Here is a 22,066-nt window from a genome sequence, read left to right as displayed (position 1 = left end):
AAAATAAATTTTGTAATGTGAACTGCTGTTGATTGTGAGGTGACATTTGTGAGGTGACTTTTTAGCTGCTTTAATTAGCCTTATGACAGAAGCAAAGTATTGATTGTGGACTAGAGACCAATCTTGACAGCTCAGATTATTTACACCTCCACAAGAGCATTGTACAAAAACACTAATGAACAATAAATCTGTCTTGGGCTGTTCTGCCACACCTGTTCCTGAAGCAACAAAAATCCATTAGATGCTGGGCTTTTAAAATATATAGATATATTGGCATATATAGTTGTAAGGTATAAATACACATGAATTATCCTATTTCAATAATTTCACAACTGTATAGTGTGTGTATATGCAGGAGCACATGCTGGGTAGTATTCATGAGCTGGGGAATAATATGTGATGGTGGATAGTATGAAATAGTTTTCAGAAATTAACAATGCATAAATTTAATTGCTAGAACGAGAATTACATGAGAAAACACACAAATGGATTTAGAAGAGATTTAGAGAGAGTATTTGAAATTCTGTATACACCTGTTTATACTTCTAGTGCTTGTTGATGTTAGAAAATCTGTAGATGTATGATCTATTAAGGGTTTTTCTCCCTGCCTGTTTGACATGATACAGTCAAGGTTATTTTAGCATTTCCACGGCAATACTTATTCCTGAGACCATAAAAATTTTGCTGCAACCTGAAACTTTTCAAACATGGGCTGAGCAAGAAAATGCTTTTTTAAAAAGTCCTAAACCATAATTGGTTTAAATATATCAGACTAATTAGTAAACAACAGAAACTAAGTTCTTTTGTACCATAATGCCCACCTTTCTAAGCAGCTATTGAAAAGTCACTTTCTACCTTTTTTACCTTTTCTGGGTTTGGTAGATTGAAGCGATCCTTTGCAGGCAGACATGAGTTTATGCAGTCTGAGCTCTGGGTCAGGCAGAAAGCAAGTTTTGGGCCTTGATGGCACTTAGCCTAAGATAACATATTCCAATAGGGCAGAAAAAACATAACATAGTTATTAAGCTGTGATAGAGAAATTCACAAGCTTTGAAGTCTAGAAAGCTTGTCCAGGTTTTGTGGTGGTTTGGTGGGGTTTTTTTCCTTACTGCTTCTCTTAAATCTTTAGCTTACAATGATCACTGAAGTAGCAGGGCAAATTATTTCAGATTCAGCTAAGCATAGTTATATGATCTTTGATTCAGAGGTGGTATATGCTCACTTCATAGAATCATAGAATCATTGAGGTTGGAAAAGACCTCTAAGATCATCGAGTCCAACCGTCGACCCAACACCACCATGTCCACTAAACCATGTCCCTAAGTGCCTCATCTACTCGTCTTTTAAATACCTCCGGGGATGGGGACTCCACTACTGTAGAAACTGTATACAACTTCAGTTGTATCTGTCTGGCAGAATAGAGACTAAGTATACATACCTGTATATCATCTGCAGAGAGGTGTATCAACTGTCTAGGTATTGCAAAGAGAAACTCTAATTTTAGTCATTAAGGGGCCTAATTCTCAAGTTCTGTTTTCCTCAACAGCAATTCGGAGTCATTCTCCAGCCAAGCCTGTTCTTATTTTTGTGTCATCCAGACGTCAGACAAGGCTTACTGCCTTAGATCTGATAGCTTTCCTAGCCACCGAGGATGATCCCAAACAGTGGCTGAAGATGGATGAAAGAGAGGTAGAATCATTTTACCTGCCTTATTTGTGCTTTGCTTCTATTTTATTAATGTTTGTTTGAAAAGAAAATACATCTAAAACAAAAGAGTCATTTGAGGGTAGATCTTGAAACAGCCTTGCATATGCTAAGTTTCAGTATGTATTAAAACTAGTGTCAGCATTGAGGCTATATAAGCATCTTTGCAAGATCTGAACTTTAGAACGCAAACTCTTTTATCTTTGGTTTTCCTGCATATCTATTATTAATGCTAGTTCCATTGTCCCAGACAACATATATCTCATGATACATGTATCACTTTGATACAAAGATAGGACAAAGAATAAAAGAAAGGGGACTAGTGTTCTCCAAAGTTTACAGCTTGAAATCTGTGACATACAGATGTTGAGCTGGAATTTAAACCAAATCTCTTTCAGTGTTTTAGGAGCAAAATCATCCTTCTCATAAGATGACTCTATGTGTAGAGGGTTATGTATCTGCATATATATCTGTGTGTATATATGTACATATGTATATACATGTGTCTATCCATCTATATTCATACATATAGATAGATATACTGCAGAACCAACAGTTTAGGAATGGTTCAGTCTTGCATATCAATGCAATAAATGAATGTTATAAAAAAAAAATAAGATAGCTGCCAATAGCTCTATTCTAAGAACATAAAGATTACAAAAGTCAAATACTCAGATGTTAAGCAATGCTGGAGTAAAGGTTTAATTTTTTGTTCTTTTTCAAGCAATATAGTCTTTAATTACATTTTCTTGTATTGTTTCTAAAAATTCCTTCTTTCATTTATTGCAAAACATAAATGATGGCTAAATAATAAACAACCATTCAATATTCTGTTTTATCTGCATTCTTCAAAATGTATACTGGATTTTATTTACTGCACTGAGTTCTGCACCTGCTCTGAATACAGAATTATTTATTTCCTTCTGGACTAATGGTCCTGATCATAGTATAACATTGCTTCAAAACAATTTTTTTGGTTGATATTCAGATTTCCCAGATTTTGGAAGATAGCTTTCTCTAATGGTTGCAGACCTTCTGCATAGGAATTTCTGTGATAAAATTGGGCCAAAACACAGCAAAATGCATAATTCATAAATACAAGGTCCAAATTGAATATTGTATGAATATTTATATATCAATAATTGTATGAATAGTTATACAATTGTATACCAAAAATTATATGCCAAAAAGTATAGGTTTCTAGATGAGATTTTTTTATTTTGTTTGCTCTTTGCAAAAAAAATAAAGTGTGATTTTTCTGAGATAAAGCATGACATCTGTATCCTTCCTCATTTGGATGGATTTTAAAAGAGAAAATGGATGTCTTGCCTGATAAACTACTAGTACTAAAACATCTCAATTTGATGCTGCTTTTCTAACTGTATAACCTCTATTTAATGTTTTCTTGAGCATAACAAATATTTCATATCAAAATTATTAGTGCGTAGTAATCTAGTACCTTGTGCTAGTTTACTGTAGTAATCTCACCTACAATTAGAATATGCAACATGCAGCTTGCCCTAAATGACTTGCATTAATACGAATAGCTTCCTCATGTCCTGTGAGCCACTACTATCCTGAAAAGAACTGTAACTGAAGCTTCTTCACTTGCTGGAAAACGGTTTTCTATTAGGAGTCTTTGAATTTCATATGTTTCAGAATATACCTCTGAAGGTTTTGAAAGAGGAGCCAACAAGGACAAGCAGACTTTGCATTTATTAGTTTAATAACATTTGCATATGATTTGTATTTGAATTAATAAGCTGAATGTTTGGAGCATAAGATACCTAGCAAGTTATTCAGTTTTGATTACATAAATATAAAAGACTGAGGATTAAGCCCTAAGTTGTTATATCTTACCACTATTATGCAGAACACAATTGTGTTTGAAGTACCCACAATTTCAAGTGGACATTTTTTTAGGTAATTATGGGACCAGTTTGTAGTTTTGTCTTTTAAATTAGCATGATTAGCCTGAGTTTCATTTGACATTGAAGTAAAGGACAAAGCTATAGTAGTGCCACATACGTAGTGTATGTACTGCTTAATTCTTTATCCATAATAATTTTTTTTATTTAAAAATTCTAACTTCAAGTTATATTAAAGTCAAGCTTGGACTAGGTGAAATAGACAAAATTCTCTCCATATTGCTATAGTGTTTTTAAGTTTTAAAAGTAGAACTAGTGAATACTTACTTTATAGTAGGTATACCCTATCTTAAACACTTGCCCAAGTATTTCAAGTGTTTCTCAATTCCGTATGGGATAAAAATGGACCAGTTAGGAGAAATAAATTGTTGTTGCCTTTAAACAATATTTTTTGTTGCCTGTCAGTTTTTTCGTTTGTTTTTTGCCAACCATTGTTCCTTTAGGGGAACTTACAGACAAATGACTTTATTTTCAAAGTATTTGTAATTGTTAATTGTGAAATATGTTGAGATATAAGAGATTTTTCATAAATGGGTGTATACAAAGTTTACAAGCTTTACAACAGGCCTTGGCATTTTTCTTCATTCAGCCTTATTTGAATGACATTAATTTTGGCTGACATAAGATTCCTTTCAGAACTCATTGGTTAGTTTTGTTTAATGGTGTAATTGGTTTTGCTACATGATGGCCAAATGTTAATCTATGTTTATGTTAGCTTCCTAGTGGGTAGACTTCATAAGGCTTCTTAAAATGCTGTAAACAATGCCATCCATAATAACATCTGGAAGACTGATATTGAGGTAGACACAGATTCTTACAGCCATTAAAAGTAATTTTTCTCTGTTACCCTGCATGGCAGCTTTTCTGTGATGGTAACAGAGAGATTCAGGCCTTGTGGGGGAGAGATTGGAGTGGGGGAGAGAGACCAATACTGGATCTTTTGCGCCTGTTTATCAGCTATGCCATCATCTTAGCTTCCCTCATCTTCTCTGTAGAGATTCTCCCTGTAGCGGTAGTGCCAACCCAGGCTCTGATTTGCAGCATGTGAAGGCTTCTGTTCACGACTCCAGACTACTTCTCTTCACCAGTACTCTCAGATAACAGGCAAATCCACCCCCATCTCTGCCACCCAGCTCCAAGCATCAAATTCAGACAATATTTCAATCAGTTATATTTCAAAGGACATGAACTTGTATGAAGCTTCTGGAACACATATTTGTATGTATAAATGACATCTAGAAACAGCCCTTCAACTGTTGCCACCAAAGTAGACAACAGCATACTTAGATCATGGAGGAATCATACAAGATGTTCTTTCCCTCAAAGGAGTCAGTAGTCTAACAGGTACAACTGAATTATAGTCGAGAAGGAATTTTTTTCTACCTCCATCTACTGAAAATATATATTACAGGCAGCTCCATTCAGTTTTGGAGATGATTCTTCCTGGATGCTTTCCTTGAATTTCATGTCTGATGTACAGTTTCCTGCTCATACGCATGTTCCTACAGTATTCAGAAAGTTGAAAGGTATTCAGAAAGTTGAGACAAAGTTGAGACAGCAGTCTTCCTAACACTGAACCGTACTTGATGAAAATTGCCGTTTCTAGTACTGATGAGTTTTCCAGTTCTACTGGACCTGTTGTTGCACAACAATAGTTAGATCTGTTTAATAGATTCTATCCAACTAAGTTTCAGGCTACGTGCCTGCTTTTTATGAAGAAATGTCCACTCAAATACTTCATGTCTAGTTTAGTCTGAGCAAGGAAGCCTCCAATGATGTTGAAATACCCTACTTACTGAGATTTGTAGCTGGTACTTCAAAGCTCATCCCTACATTTGCCAATTGCTATGCATAGCGCAGAAGTTCCTCAGGATTTAAGCAGGACTGCCATAGTTTGCCCAAAGTAGAGTATGAGTGGGCAGTCTCTTGAAGAAGAAAGAATAGTTACCTATTTTAGAGCCTTAGAGGTGGGTTTTTTTCTTTTTCTGTAAGGTGCATTGTCCATACACATTCCAAAATGAGCTCTCTATCCATCTTAGGATTTGCAGTCCCAACACAGAGTTTATTTTTCTCCAAAGAGTGAAGAAGCAGCTGAAGCTACCTTCCTTGCCATTTGCAGTAGTTGCAAGGACTCTTCAGTAGACATCACTCTGTAAAGATCGTCCTAGTTATACTTATGAGGGACAGGTGCATCATGACAGAAACGTGAATAGGCAGTGCATCTCAAAGAGAAGGCTGCCCCTTTAAATTGAGTAATTCTTTCTTTCTTTCTTTTTATTGTTCATTGAAGCCAGTGTGCCAATGAAAAAAAGAAAACCTTGTCCTTACCCTGCTTTTTTGTATAAACATGAGATGATTTTTAAATATAAACTTTCTAGCTAAAATTCTAATTCAGAGCTGTCAGCCAGGACTGTCAAGTTCAACATTGTGACCCATTACTTATCTTGTTAAAAGGGACAACAGCTCAGATTATCCTTTTGGAAATAGACAGTGCCACCAGTTTGTGGTGGTAAGATCAGTTATACTGTTCGACATTAGGAGCTGATTAAAGAGGAACAAGTCCTTCTCTTTCAGAAATTGCATCTACATCTGTGGTGGCGGCAGATGTTGCAATCTTTTTCCAACGTAATTTATTAGAATCAAGTTTTCAGTTTATTTATTTTTCTCTAATGTTTTTACTGCTTTTTGGTTTTAACCTAGAAGTACAAAGTAGTATTTATTGTTTATTGTTTGAAGTTAGAATGCAGTTCTTACCAGCAAACAAGCAGGGTGTTTTCTTATTTGGGTTGTTTTTTTCTTTAAAGAAATATATTCCCTGGCCAGATACTTTTTTTTTTTTTTTTTTTTTAATATTTACAGTGCAAGGACTGAGAAGAAATGTACCCATGTACACAGTTTTAACTTTGACCACAATGATTTTTGCATTCTGCTTTGTGCATCATTTTACCATCTGCATCTTGTTAAGACTGTTCTTTATGAAACCTCTAGAAATAACTAAAACCCTTTAGCACAAACATACCTACTGTAATATTCAATAGCATCCATACCAGGCAATAGCCAGCTTCCACTGAATTCAAGGGCACTTGAATGAAGGACATTCATTGACTCCAAAAGGAATGAATCAGGCCCATACTGATTTTGCAGTTTTAGAGATGAGAGTGTATAAACATGTGTGAGCTAATTATGGCTTTGTATATGTGTTCATACACTATGTGGAAATATGCGTAGATATATGCATGAAAGTGAATTAAATTTTACTGTATAGTTCTGTTTTGCATTGCTAAAAAAACAAACAAACAAAAAACCAACAAAAAAAATCCCAAGAATTGTTGGAAAGACAAAAGATGACTTTTCCTTCTCTAACCTTTAAATCAAATAACCTATTATCTCCATGTTATTGTTCTGAGGTAATGCTGTGCTATAAAACAGGAATAGAAGAATCTGGTCTGTGTCATGAATAGGTATATTGCTGTCTTTCAGATGAGATTTTTAGTGTTAAATGTATATGTGTTAATAATATATCTCAACTGTTTAAACCATATTTTAAAATGTTTCTTGAATAATCTTATTTGAGGTGTTTTAGGCATCTTGTTTCTATGGGAGAGTTCTGGAGTATGAGGATGTCAACTCTTCATCAAAAATAATTTTATAAGATGACTTTTTTTTCTGCCTTTAAAGATCAGGAGGGTACCCAAGAATGATTTCTAAGTGTTTCACTCATTATAGAAGTTCAACTTCCTTCTACAAGATGTTGTTTTTATGACACAAAAGTGTGTCATAAAAAATTAACATTTAGTTATAACAAGGAGATGTTTTTATTTCACTTAACATCTGTAGCAGATGTGAAATATGTAATTATTTTTGTAAAAGACTTCATAACTTTCACGATTCTTTTGTTTGGCACATCTTTCTTCTATTGGGCATTTTAGACAATTGATAAGCATTATTCAGTGGCATATGGTCTGAGTCTGACGTGCTTTGAAAAGAGTACAGAGTACTAATAATGAGGATTCTGTGAAAATGGGAAAACCAGCACAACAGATATGCTTTGAGAAAGTATGGGTTTTTAGCATCTTGAAACAATATATCACACTCAAAGGGACAGAATTGGGCTGCACAATCTGTTAGCTCATTCTTGTCCAATCTGGTCTCCTCCTTTCTTTTGGAGCCAGCATTGTCATCAACTTGCTGAATTATACTCTGACTGGAATGTATTTCAGGCACAGGGTAATGTATCTACTTAAATGGAATCCTATCTTTCTACAAAAGCTTTTTAAGTATAATAAATTTAAAATATAAAAAAGTTCTATTAGCTTAAAGTAAATGGTTCAACAGTTTACATATGTGCAGGAACAAAGAAAATGACTACTTACTAGTTTGAGAAAATCTAGCTTGTTCAGAGATTAGAATATAAAAGGTAGAAATAAACTTTATTTTTTATAATAAATATTTTGCAATGCTACTAGAGCCCCAAATTGGTTTTCAAAGGTTTTTTATTAAAAGCTGGTTTCCTAATCAACTTAATGCTAGGAAAGCACAGGAGGTATTTTTGTTTGTTCATCAAAAAATCCGTGAAGGATAGCAAAACCTTTTCTGCATGGGCCCAATCCTGCCTGTCTTGGAGTCCAGGGAAAAATCGCTCCTTGCATTAAGTTCCCTGCATCGGTGTTGTACGGGTTTTTTTATGTCAGTGCCATGTATATTTCCTTATATTGCTTTTAATGTACTTTTTCTGTTCTGAAGATAAAATATATTTTCTTTACCCTTTTATGAATTAACATTACAGTTGTTTTCAGAAAGATAAATAGTAATGAAGTTATAACAATGCAGAAACAGTAGATTTGTTTTATAGTCATGATGCTGTGTCTGTTTCTGGTTAATGAACCTATTAATTGTGCCGTTATTTCTTAATAGAAAGTGATAATATTCTTACACTACACTGACATAAGAGAGTTATATTTTTAAATAAATTGTCATGAGAATTTTAAGCCTTGGATTGTGCCTATGGGTAAAATAGTTGTGTTTATTACATTGATTTATGAGAAAGTAAGGGGTCAGCTAAAAATGACTAGGATTCCCTGCTGCTAAAATGACAGGATAGTAGTACATGCGCCAGCTCTCCTGCTAAGGGTTCTTTAGTTTTCCTGTGGTAAATTACACTGCTTTGCAGGTATGACTAACAGCACCACAGGCCACCGCTGTAATACAAGTCAGAGGGAAAAAAAAAATAACCACCACTGATTGTAAAAGCAAGAAGACAATCTTTGAATAAATTCCCAGCAGTGTGAATTTAGGATGTTTTATTCCGGCAACTACATGGCAAAAAGGTTTAGCTCAGGTTCTGTACTGACAATAACTAACATTGTAAAACTGTGTGTGCTGAAGGAGCAGTCTAATCACTGTAGACTAATCCAAATCAGCTAATTTGATCCTTGTACTCTCCTAGAGGAAAACAGAGTTTAGATTCATTATTTTCCCAATACCAAATTCTGCTCATGTGAATAATGAAATAAATGTCATTAGAACTGGCTTGTTCCCTTACATTAAAGACATAACTATCATAAGGTGATGATTCTTGGTGGGGAGGAGAAAAATTAATTCAGCAATATAATATCTTTTGTCAATTTTTGAATGCAGAAATTGAGTAAAATGTAAATGCATTAATTTTGTCATTTATTTTTATGATATTTACCAGTGCCATTTTCTACTTTTTCATCTTAATTCCCTGTGAAATGTATACATATAACTAGTATTTCTCAAAGTGTCTATCTAAGCATTAGGAGCCTGTGCAGTGCTAGTACCACTTCATAAATCCATAGCACAAAAAGCATTAATAGACTCGAAAATATATTTAGTAATGTATGTTGATGGTCATAATTGTAGAGAAAACTGTATACAGGCTCTCATTTTATCAAGCTTTTTTTTGTCTTAGAAGAAAAAATCTTTAAGATGGGTCATAATTCATGTTGTCTACACTGCAGTCACATGTCTACATGGTGACTAGAGAAATCAAAGGTTTGCTGATTGTATCTAGATAGATAAACTTTATCCTTTAACATATCCTCCTTTCATTCAGTTCTTTACTCTCTTCTACTTATCTACCCCTTTTCTTGTTTCCCTTTCCTAAATAGACTTATCCCCTCTTCACTTCTCAATTCATTGCTTTTTTCTTTCTGCTTCCTTTCCTTTCAGTGTTTTATAGTCCCTTTCACTCTTTTCTTCTGTAAGCATCCTTGTCTTTTATATATGCCAGCTCAGTTTATACAACAAACCTTCCATGTCTTATAACATAGGAAACTCTCAGGAACATCCAGGCAACTGCATTGTTGGATAGGAGCTTAAAGTTTAGGAGCTTCCATTGACAGATCAAATTGATTGGACCAAGCCAAAACTTGAACAATATTTTTTTTTAAATTGGGTTCTCTGTTATTTCCATCAGTTGTGGTTCTGTTAGTCAATACTACTTCAATAAATAGGCTTTTTAAAATGCTTTGTAATTTGCTTTTCCTGACAAAATTGATTGATTTACAAAATCTATATTGTTTGTTTGTTTTTTTGACTATTGTATTCTCTGGCTTTTTTGTACCTTTTAAGGATTTTTTTTTTTTTTTAATAATAGTAGTGACATATGTTACTTGGGTTTAGATATGTGAATAATTTATTAACATTAAAGTCTGAGAATTATAAAACCCAGGAAATATTTAGAGAAGGTTACAATTCTGAACATCGGAAGTGCAACACCTGTGAGTCCTAAGTGGAAATGAAGATATCACTGCAGTCATGCAGGTATTATATCTCAGTATTTTGAGATAGTCAATCTGAGATGAGACTGAATACTCAGTCCAAATTCTTCAGTTACCCTGAGTAATTTGTTCTGCATTACTGTTTTTTCTCTAACCTTAGCTAGACCTCCTAGGTTAACCGTGAATGATGCTGCCCATAAGTATGCAATATCATCATGCCACTGCTGGTGGCACCAGGAAACCACTAATAAGAGATGAGGTTTGAAAGTTCCTGGCTATAATTATATTAAAATCCCATAAAATAATAAATGGTCTTAGAAATAAAACAACAGAAGGAATATTGAGGGGTAAAATCACTAAACAAGACCGAAGTTGTAAAGCTCTTGTTCATTATTAGTGAGGGGCTTTTCACAGAGGTCATCTAGAGAAATAAGTTTGCTTATTATGGAATTTACTACTTGAAAACATAGGCAAGATATATAGTTAAAATGATAGTAGTTAAAATGATTCCAAGTAGTCATTGACATGAGATTTGAAAAAAATAGTGATAGTAATAAAAAATAGCTTTTTGTCTGGACTTCTGAAAGTTTTAAATGAAGACACTTATTGTATGTTGGGTTTCACTACAGGGTTTGAGTCTATAAATTACAAACACTCAAAAAAAATTTTTCAAGTTAATTTGCATTTCAGCATGTGAATAGGAAACTTTTTTGATGAGTAATAATTGCAGAATTATCAAACTGAAAAACTGTGTCTGTCTTTTCATAGGCATTAGAGAGAGCCAAATTTTTTTTTCATGACTGTTATTATGTTACTGGTTGCAGGGATTTGCTATGTTTTTATACCAGTTCTAACCCCTTTGATACTAGGGATTGCATTAAACAAACACGGAGCAGAATGCACAGCATTTGCCAGACCTGTCAAGATATTTTCAGAATTTTCATTTCCTTATCTGTGCTACTTAGTGTGTCAATAAAGTCATGTGCATTTTGTATTCCCCCCATCATTAATATAGTATTTGATTTTTTTTAGACTAAAACCAGACTGTTCAGAGACTGAAGACTGTGTTTTCCTGTTTGTATAAACAGCGTTGCACAAATTATCCTTGCTATAAAAAAAAAAAGATAATAACAACTCTAAAAGTTTAAAATTTCTGAGTTATCTGTTTTAAAGTGTGCAACTGTTCTTTCTGTTACAGATGAATGACATTATAGTGACAGTTAGAGATTCAAATCTGAAGCTGACACTTGCTTTTGGAATAGGCATGCACCATGCGGGTCTGCATGAGAGAGACAGGAAAACCGTGGAAGAATTGTTTGTGAACTGCAAAATCCAGGTACATTTCTTCTTTGAATCCTGCCATAATGAGTTTTACATGGAATTTTAAAAGTTGGCTTTTTGTTACATATAGCTCATTAATCTTTCTTTCTGTTTTAGGTTCTTATTGCCACAAGCACATTAGCTTGGGGTGTAAATTTTCCAGCTCATTTAGTAATTGTTAAAGGAACAGAATTCTATGATGGAAAAACAAGGCGTTACGTGGATTATCCCATTACAGGTACTCACATAAATTATGGAAATGCTCATATGCTGAAATGTATTTCAAGGATATGCAAATTATCTGAATTATTTAGTAACTGATCACTGAAAATACCTAATTTGGGTAGAGAATAGGAGTGCTGAGGAAAGGGTTTCTTTGATGCAAGTTGTAAGAGAACTCTTAAGATTTTATGTAATAATGAAAATGTTTCTGTCTTGCAAATCTTTTTCATGCTAAATTCCTTTAATGTGTATCATCCAAAATAGATATTAAACAATTAAAGGGACAATATAAAGTCATATTTAGCTACATATTTAATTGTATAAAAGGAAGTTTTCATGCATCAAATAATTTTTTTCATTTTTGAAACCTTTTTTAAATAGAAACAGATTTCTAACAGTAAACTTAGCCATGGTTTGAAATGCAACAGTTGAATCACACATGTATGAGAACATAAAATTTATACGTAGTCACTTGACAGTAAACAAAAAGCCTTAACTAGTCTAGTATCTTCAGTGATGTGATACTTCAAGTAAGTGATACTTCAAAAGTAAGCAGCTAAATTAAATATTTGAATTTCTGGTTTGATATAGACTTTTATTGCTTTCTGGCTCCAGTAAACTCCACTTTTCATAAACTGTTCTGCAGTGTTTTCAACAAGCTTAAGAAAGTGAACCATGGAAGAACTTCTTTCAGAGTTCAGACAGAGAGAATATTTGTCTGCATGGTACTAAGCTTGAAGAATGAGGACAAGCTAAATTTATTCCAGGTTTCCTGTTCTGTTTTCCCTTTCTCTTTTCGCAAGAGAAAGTTTATTATTAAATAATCCTATACTGTGCCAGAGATGTGTACACCTAAGGACAATCTAAATGTTATTTGTAATGTAAATAGAGAGCTTGCATCTTTTTAACCACACACTGTCTTTTCAGCAAGAGAAGCTTACTAATGAAAAAAAGCTTAAACTGAAAATACTACAGAGGTTACTTCTCCAAGTAAGCCATCATAGAGCTTAATTTAGTGGTTAGTGCTCTGCAGGAAACTTGGGATCAATTTCCAGACCAAACTTTGAATCTCTTTCAAAGATTCTGGTATGACCTGGGAGCTTAGCCATGCGCACTTGCATTTTGTGACAGACTTAGGCTGATGTAAACTTAGTACAAACAGTCTCTGCAGAGAAGTAGTATCTCGCTCGTCCCGACTGGAAGAATAGTGACAACTGACTTTATTACTGAATGGGGAAAAGTGATGAGGAAAGAAATCAACTGAAGTTTTAAATTTTATGTTGAGTCTGTGGGACTGTCAGAGAGAAGTAATAGAGAAAATAATATATTCAAAAGAAATCAGAAACTCGATAAGCATTGAGGACTTACTATGCTGTTTTAGAAATCTGTTGTACAAGTACTCACAAAGGCTTTAGAGAATGCTTATACTTTCACTCTTTATTGTCTTTTTGAATTCAGGTGACTTGGACATTGGGGGTTGTTCAATTCTTGAATTTTCAATAAGACTTTGGGGGCAGGGAGTGGATGGAATACGGCCATCTGCGATGGAAGCATTTAGATTTTGTTGTCTGCACTGCAACAGAAAATGCAGATTCCTTACTTTATGAAGAAACATGTGGTGTGGTTTGCTTAGAGCATTTTTATTTTTAACTTTCTAGAGAATATTTATGCATCTGGAAGTTCTGTGGATAGGTAGTACAGTTTTGCAGCAGCAATAAAAAGAAAATGTAATGAATTTCTTTCTGAAATACTTCCAAAATTTCACAATATTGTCTTTAATGCTGCCCTTGAGTTATGCCTTCACTGTTCCGTCATGGTATAACTTGGTTCCTCCCTGCTGAAGTTACCTTTCTGTATCAGGGATGCATTTGGCTCCAAGGAAGCAGCTAAGGGCAGAATGAATCATTCTGGAGTGCTCAGTAATTTAAAAATAAGTAAAAACGCTTCTTTGAGTGAAGTCAGAGGTTTTGGGGAGGACCTTTTCTCAGTTACCAGACATTTAGTCAGCCCATTGGATCATATTTAACATTTCAGGAGTTTAGTCCAGTGACTAAAAGCAGCCAAGCAACGTACAGTCAGTAAAGAAAATGTTGGTTTTGGATAATTACTTAGTGGATATTGGCAAAAATAATTTCCTGACGCTTGTTGGTAAATCCATTTCCTATATGGTATTATGCACAATTTAATTCACCACATTAGAATAGCAAGAAGTTGTTTCGTCACCCTCCTGTGCACGTACCTATTCAGAAACATCATTTTCAAACTAGTTTCATTTTACATTTTCATGTCACTCCTAAATTAACAAAAGGAATAAACTGATAAAAAACATTGCTGTCTATATAGCTCGTGGGTATGCAAATGAAAATGTGTTACTAAAAACTGTTTATCATCATCGGGCTGTTTCTCCTATCATTGTCCATTGCTGTATGCCATTCTACACCCTCTGGCTTTTCCTTCCCCAACTGACCATTGGACCAAAAGCTTATTGATTCTGAAGCCAAAGAAATCGCTTTTCAAAATGCCAGGTACTGCAAGCCACACGTTGTGCAGTTGTGATAGAGCTCATAGAGAATACACAAAACATAAAAAGTTTTAAAATAAAGATGTAAAACTCACTTATGAATTGCTATCCATTGTTTCTTCAAAGTTAAATAGCATCTGGAGGCACCAAAAAAGAATCAGAGCTCTGTTGAGCGAGACACAAAACACCAGATTATGAGAAGACACAAACAAACAGATGATAAGCATACTTATCTTGATGGCCGGGTAGCAAGTTGAGCGTGTTTTGTATAAACTAGTGTTTTCAGTGTTTATAGAAATCATTAACTAGTATTTGCAAGTGATGATATGTAGGCAGAGTAGTAGAGGTAAGCTTTAACTGTACCTGCTTTTAAATTTGTATATCGTGATCTGATATAGGGACAACATATGATACGAAACCATCTCTACTCCAGTGCTAATAACTAATATAACTTGTCCTGAAGTTTGAGTGGTAAAGATCATAGCTGTCAGTGATTAGAGTTTGCCTTTACCTTTTTTCCTCTAAAATATTCAAAACCTAGGAAATCGTATATAGCAGAAAAGCTTATACAAGGAACTTTTATTATTGTGAAGTCAAATACTTGAAAATTAGGAAATAATAGACAGTTGCCATTGTAGGCTTCATGAGTTCTCTTACTCATCATCTTTAATTGCATATGATCAAACGAGGGATGGATGTGGAATGGAAGGAGAGTAGAGGAAATTTATATTAGATGTAAGCTTGGATTCTATTGCAGTGGGTGGTCTTCAAGTATGCAGGAAGATAGTCTCTGCCAGAAAGAAGTTCATTGTAAATTTATCTGAGGTGGAAAAAAAAATTAGATGTGTCAAAACCAATAAGGCATACGAGGCCAAAGAAATCCAAAAATACTGTATTGCACATTATACAGATGTAAATACATTTATTTATACATTCAGATGAATACGTTTGTTTTATACATTATTGTTTCTTTGGCAGATGTACTTCAGATGATGGGACGTGCTGGCAGACCACAATTTGATGACCAAGGAAAAGCTGTAATTCTAGTTCATGATATTAAGAAAGACTTCTACAAAAAATTCCTTTATGAACCTTTCCCAGTGGAATCAAGGTAAAGATAAAGCAATCAGAAAAGCTGATCAAACTATAAACAGTACTACAAATGAGGGACAGAGAAAAGAGAAACAAAATTCCTGTGCCGAATACCTCCTAAATATTGGGGTCCTAGAGGAAGATCATTTTCCAAAAAACTATCCATCTTTAGGCAGAAAAATCCTTTCTTCCAAGAGTTCTGAAGCACTGTTGAGCTCTTTAGTCCATTCCCAGATGATACTACAAATGCTTCTCTGCTTCTGAGTGTTGTCTTAGACATCTGAATGAGAGCACAAACTGTTCTTCAAGGCCAGTGTGTAGGACAACTATAGATGATCCTCAGAACCCTCTCTGAAATTCTGTGACAAATTCTTAATAGGAAAAAAAATAGGTGAGTTTCTAGCACTTTTTACCTAGAATACTTGTACCATTATAGATACCACATTCTTCAAAATCTCACAAGTTCAAAAAGAAATCTGCATGGTGTAAACTATTACTAATGCACTTTCAACACATCTTTCACTTCAAAACTGCAATATTTTTGTTAGAAATGTAGAAACACCACCTTTTTGCAGCCTCTCTGAACTTAGCTGGTACAAAGTTTGCTGTGCAGCATAATGTGACTCGTGCCTTGGTTTTGATATTTATAATATACTTAGTCGTACAACAAGAAGCAGAACTAGAACGGTCTCCTATAGATGCATGTTTCATGGAGGAATTCTCAGACATCTAATAAAGCATGAGCATTACTGAAAGCTTTTCTCAGTGATGAAGAATTCACAGTATTATCCTCCTAAGGACATTTCATCCCTCAACATAAGCGATAATGGGACCTCTATCTGGTCAGGAAATTTGTAGGAGCTTGAGAGTGCTATCCACCTGTGAAATGTAGTTGAAATGGGCTGGTGTATTTGAAGGTTAATTTCTGTGGTGCACAGACATATAATTTTTGCAAACAAAGAATGTGGAGACATGCGCTTCATTTCCTTAGGAAACCACACTTTTCTTTTTTTAACATATAAATTTTGCTTAGGACAAAATGCTAGGAGTTGAACTTCTTCAAAATGATAGCTAATAAGTCAAAAGAGCAGTACGATTAAAATGTTGATGATATATCCAGACTGTATGGCACTAGCATAAACTAGGAAATCTCTCAATTCATTAGTAAGTGGTGTTTCTAAATAAAGAAATAGTATCTTCAGTATAACAGTAGTAATCACGCCTTGTTCCTGTTTGCGATACTATAAATACTCTATGTTTCTAGTAGCTCATTTTGTGTGTATATATTTACTTTGTAGTTTGATATATTCCGTCTTTTACTATAAACAAAGAATATTTGATAAATTTTCAGATTAAGATACACATATTAATAACAATCTTGTTAAGTTCTATGTAGGTTGTGATCTGATTAACTTAGAGTTGTCTTGGTCTTTTTATGATCAAGTATTTGAGAGGCTTTATAGCTTCAAAGAGAAAGTGCTTTGGGGTTTCTTGGAGGGTTTTTAGTTTTAGAACGCTTTCCCATCTGTTCTACCAAAGAGCAGATTTATCAGCTTTGTGTAGTATTTCCAATTTGTAAAATTTAACTTCATATTTTTTTAATAAAAATTTTTTCTAAAAGCCAATGTCTGTTTTAGTTGTGAGACTTGAGTACAAAACTCATGTGACAGGCCTTGTGCTCTCACTGATCGTGGGTCTGAAATACAGCACATTAGAAGCAAAAGAGAAAGCACGCTTTGTTATGGAATAGATATTGAATCATCCATCCAGTTTCTGCTGGGCAGTCTGGGTAGAACATCTGCAGTTCTTACCTTCAGAAGCGTGTGATCAGTGGTATACAGCAGTAAAACAGCTACTCATACCAAATTATTCTTTACTTTTAGCAATAGGGAAAGAACAGTAGCAAAAGAAAAGGGATTATAACAGAGGAAAAATTAGGCTGATCCTTAAGGATATTTGCCGTTCCCTGATTGAACTCTATACAGGCACGGTCTCGTTAGATACCCTAATGGAGGTCTTTGTTCCATTTAATGACTCTAAACAGTATTTTACTTCGTAAGAATCATTTTAAACTGCTTTTGTTCTTCTGTGTTTCTGAGTTTAGATCTTTCTGGGTAAAAGTGGCTTCTTTTTTTTTTTTTTTTTTTTTTTTTTTTACATTGGATGAAGATGAGGCAAAATCTGGGGGAAGCAGTTTTGATGTAATTTTAATAGCCCTCAAGTATTTGTCAAGTATTAGCTAAGTTATTGCCACTGTTTCATTTCCTGTTTGTCTTTCCATATGATTCTCTATTGGATTAAACCAGCATGATCATATGGTCAACACACAGTATTCAGAAGTTACCACTGAGTAGCTCCATCTGAATACATTCCATGAATGACTTAAACTTGTGCATTCTTGGTCCAGTCAAAAAATAATTTGAGCTTCATTCCACTATTGAGTAAAGAAGATGACTGACCTTGCAATTACATTCCCCCTTCTCCCCCTCTTCTCTTTTACCAGAAGATAAATATATAATATTTTCAGATTAAAAGTAATAAACCTTTTAATGCACAACTCTACAAAATATATTACCTGTCTTTGTGATTGTGAAGTCAGCTAAGACCTCTTGTTTTCTGTTCTTCAGCTTGTTAGAAGTGCTGGCTGACCACTTGAATGCTGAAATTGCTGCTGGAACTATTACTTCTAAGCAGGATGCAATGGATTATATCACCTGGACTTACTTCTTCCGTCGACTAATAATGAACCCAACGTGAGTATAAAATACAAATGCAATTTAATCTAAAGGTAACTTGAGGGTAGAGTTGATCCAAAGGTGATCCCGCTGCTATTGGAGCCTAGAATACTCGGCAGTCTCCAATGTAGGAGCATTACTGGCCCACGTATGGAATAAAACTTGTGTGCACTTTTTTTTAATAATTTTTTCTCTAAATATAAATGCATTTTTTGGCAGATAGATAACTTTACAATTTAGTGACAACTATAAAATAGCCTTATTGAGAGGACTACATCAGCATCCCTAAAATAAAACTCCAAATTATCACATTCCTTTAGGTATTGTATTTATAATGTGTTACTTTTTTTTTTAGCTACCATATTGATATGTTCTGCCCAGTTTTCTGTAGAAAATCTATTAAGACCTGGATTTTCCTAATAAATGAGAGAATAGCTATCAGCTGTTCCTCTGTGGTAAAGTTTACTTTCATTAGGGTATCCTGGTGAAACCACGTGTGCAATATTTTCAATGATTGTTATCATCCTGCCTAACTCCAGCTGGTATGCAGATCGTTCTGAGCTGTTCCAGCAATGTAGCCTGCCTTTGTCACAACATTGTTTGGGGTAAATGGTATGTTACCTATCATGTGATCATTCACCCACCAAAATAATGTGGCAAATAAAGAATTAGGCATTTATAGCACTAAATATTTCTTGATGTACTCCAGAGTGTTGTATTTCTGAAATCACGTTAATGTCCGTAACATTTGGCTGGGTTCTTTATGGGCAACTGCTGGTGGGAGCCTGCAGGTGATAAAATAATTTCCTTTAATTCTTTTTTAGTCTTCATTAGTTTTGAGTTCTGCATCTAGTCCTATGCTGAATCTGCCACAAAACAGAATTTCCATCTGATCTTCTTGGGAAATAAAAAATGCGGAGTGTTAGAACTGTAAACTAAAGAAAACATACCCAATTCTCTCAGTTCATAACTAACAAAATTAATACATTTATGTGGAAGGTATTTCTCCCCTGAGAGTGACAAACAGCTAAATTCTGGTTTTGTCTAGGTTAGATGTGGGTAAAGCTGTGTTTAGTTGTATGACTTTGGAATTTGCACATGATCTATACTACAACTAATGTTAAAAACTATGCCACTGCAGACGCTATTCTTTTTTAGTATACAGAATAAGTAATGTTATTTTAAAACGTCTTGCTCTTGAATTGCTGTGTTAAAGTGATTTTGTTGATTTGTCTTTGGCAAGATTTGATCATGTGATATCTGTGGTAGGTTGATTTTTAAGACACAACATATAGCCCAAAAGTAAGTGTAGAATATAGAAATGTAGTCATTTGATTTAATAGGCAAGCTCTTCCCAATATAAAAGAAGGTTCCCACTGGAGTATGAGGTTGGCATGTTTACCGATGGTCCTTTTTTCTCAGCAGTTTCTTTAATGTGCAGTGTCACAGAAAGCTAAATTTGAAGTTATCACAATATCAACTTTTAAGCAAAAGTTCTGCGATTCTGAGAGGATTGTGGGAAGAATGGGGGGGGGGGGGGGGAACCCCACTATATTTCATAGTAAGATGCAGAACCTTTGTAGTGAGAAACAACATGAACAGATCTTGACTAGTCATGTCCATAATGGCAGGATAGGAATGCATATTGAATTTTCTAATGAAATTGGAGTCTTTCATTGGAACGCCACACATACAGGTTGGAACAGTTCACAAGTTGTGCTGCTCTACCCCCTGTCTCATCCACACGGAGGTACTCAGCATTCCTTCTGTACTCAGTCATGCAGGGAGAAAAATTAAGGACATTATTGACTGTGTCAGAGGTCACTTCTAGATACCAAGTGCAAATGCAATGGATGTGCACACTTTCCATTCTTTGACATGATAATAAATTCAATTAAGTTTCATCCAAAGTTACTAAACTAGCCAGTCAGTAGAGTTCCTGGACCTACTATCTGTGGTATTTTCAGACCTCCTACAAGCCAAGCAGTTCCAGCGTAGTCAGTTTGAATGAGATACATCAAAGGAAAACTGAAGAGTTTTTTGAAGAGAAGTCAGTGATAGTTGAGATAACTTTGAATAAATTGCAATATAGTAATGGAGTTTACTGTGCCATAGATGAGCATGTGAAATGATTGATATTACCAAACAAGAACTATTTGTGGCCCTTAATAATCCAAAGGTTTTAAGGTTTATTTTTTTCACGAGAGTAGGAGCACAATGGCTGGATTTTGGTTTGGGTAGTTACACAATACCTACTCAGTGTCACTTGATACAGTGTTCTTTATCATGTCCTGCCCCAAAGCAATTTTGTTGACTTTCTCTCCACTGTGAAACAAGAACTATTTTCCAGCCAGCAGGTGATTGTACCTTAGTGGTGAATAAGTAATTCCCATATGCATGATTGGTAAATTGCCTTGGGATTCATTGGCATAAAAGTCATTGCATGTGATGCTGTAAATCCCCAAAATAATGGGCTTAGATAATATGCAGAAGATTTATATTCTCATTTATTGCCAGTTTTAGCTACTTGTATATTAAAGCTGCATAAACAAATCTAGGATCATTCTATTCCAATCCAGTATCATAAAATGCCTTACTGATGCCTACAATTTGTACTATTTAAGTAATGTTAATCTACCTTTGTTGTGAGCTAGAGATCGAAGTATCCTTTTGCTCTAAGTATCCAGGTTTCTTCTAAACATGCAGTCATTACAAAAGTTTTTCTGGCACACGAGGTAATTCGTTAGACTTGTAATAATGGCTCTTTAAATGGTGGCGTTGAAAATCTTTGCACGTTACAAAACTTCATCAAACCATTTTAATTTTCTTGTTTGATGAACGCTTCTATCTTGAAATCTGTGAAATGGGTCTTAACTGCCCAGTTAAGAGGAGTAATTGAGCTGTTGGTTTTGGGGGAGTGGAGTAGCTTGAGTGCTAGTTTTGTTCAGAGGCATACTGACTAGTCATGTGCATGTTGTTCAAGAGATGATGTGCAAATGAGAGGGGTGGTCCAAATAAAACTGCTTATCAAACTGTATCAGTCTCAATATCCAGAGTTTCTTCCCTGTTCTCTCCCTCCCCCAAAGCAATTATTCCTAAATGTAGAGGGTTTTGAATTTGCATGTTAAGTCAAAGTTTCTGTGCTACTTCAGTCAAGTACTACAACCTGTTCTCCTTTCCACATACAACTGTAATCGATATGTTCTTTACTTAGTCAAGATCATACAGGACAGATCAGCAAAGTGCCCTGTTCTGTGAAAGGGGCTATTTTGAGAGGCTCGTCTGTCTCCTTTCCTTGGCTGAAATTCCTTGACTATTTCACTCGTTTACCCTTTATAAAAGATTATAATCTGCAACTTTCTACAAAAGAGAAATGGCTATGGGAAACATTTTCTATAAATCAGGTTATGATATTTTCCAGATACATGTGCAGTAAAAGAGAAAAAGAAATTTACAACATATGTAAAGTTAAGCAGAATCAGCTTTCATTTGGGAAGTTAATTTTTAGATATTCTGAGAGCACACATCACATCACTATTAAAATGTGTGTAGTTTTTTATGTATTTATAAATATATATGACTGTGTGTGTGTGTACGTACACACTTATAAAATCAATTTTCTGCGTAAATGCCTTGTGAAGACCTGAAAAAATTTTTATTAATTCATTCTAAGAATTATTATTAAGGGGTTTTTTTTTCACTTTATGTCAGTCTTACGAAGTTTTCTGGAGTGAAAGAATAATGTGGCATAAATTATAATTAAATTATCTCAGACTGATGCTCTTATCATCATACGCTTAT

General features: G+C 34.6%; 1 protein-coding gene across 1 annotated transcript in view; it reads left to right on the top strand.

The window, feature by feature from the left end:
- The window catches only part of ASCC3 (activating signal cointegrator 1 complex subunit 3), a 296,878-nt gene that overhangs the window by 226,746 nt on the left and 48,066 nt on the right, over positions 1-22,066 (top strand). Inside the window, exons 30-34 of the mRNA XM_076333301.1 lie at positions 1,547-1,689; positions 11,574-11,711; positions 11,813-11,933; positions 15,417-15,549; positions 18,158-18,283. Coding sequence (XP_076189416.1) covers positions 1,547-1,689; positions 11,574-11,711; positions 11,813-11,933; positions 15,417-15,549; positions 18,158-18,283 — 661 coding nt within the window. The remainder of the gene's footprint in view (positions 1-1,546; positions 1,690-11,573; positions 11,712-11,812; positions 11,934-15,416; positions 15,550-18,157; positions 18,284-22,066) is intronic.

This window comes from Aptenodytes patagonicus, chromosome 3, assembly GCF_965638725.1.
Source record: "Aptenodytes patagonicus chromosome 3, bAptPat1.pri.cur, whole genome shotgun sequence".
Lineage (NCBI taxonomy): Eukaryota > Metazoa > Chordata > Aves > Sphenisciformes > Spheniscidae > Aptenodytes > Aptenodytes patagonicus.
The sequence above is the reverse complement of the archived record's forward strand: the minus strand, read 5'-3'. Positions and strand labels throughout refer to the sequence as shown.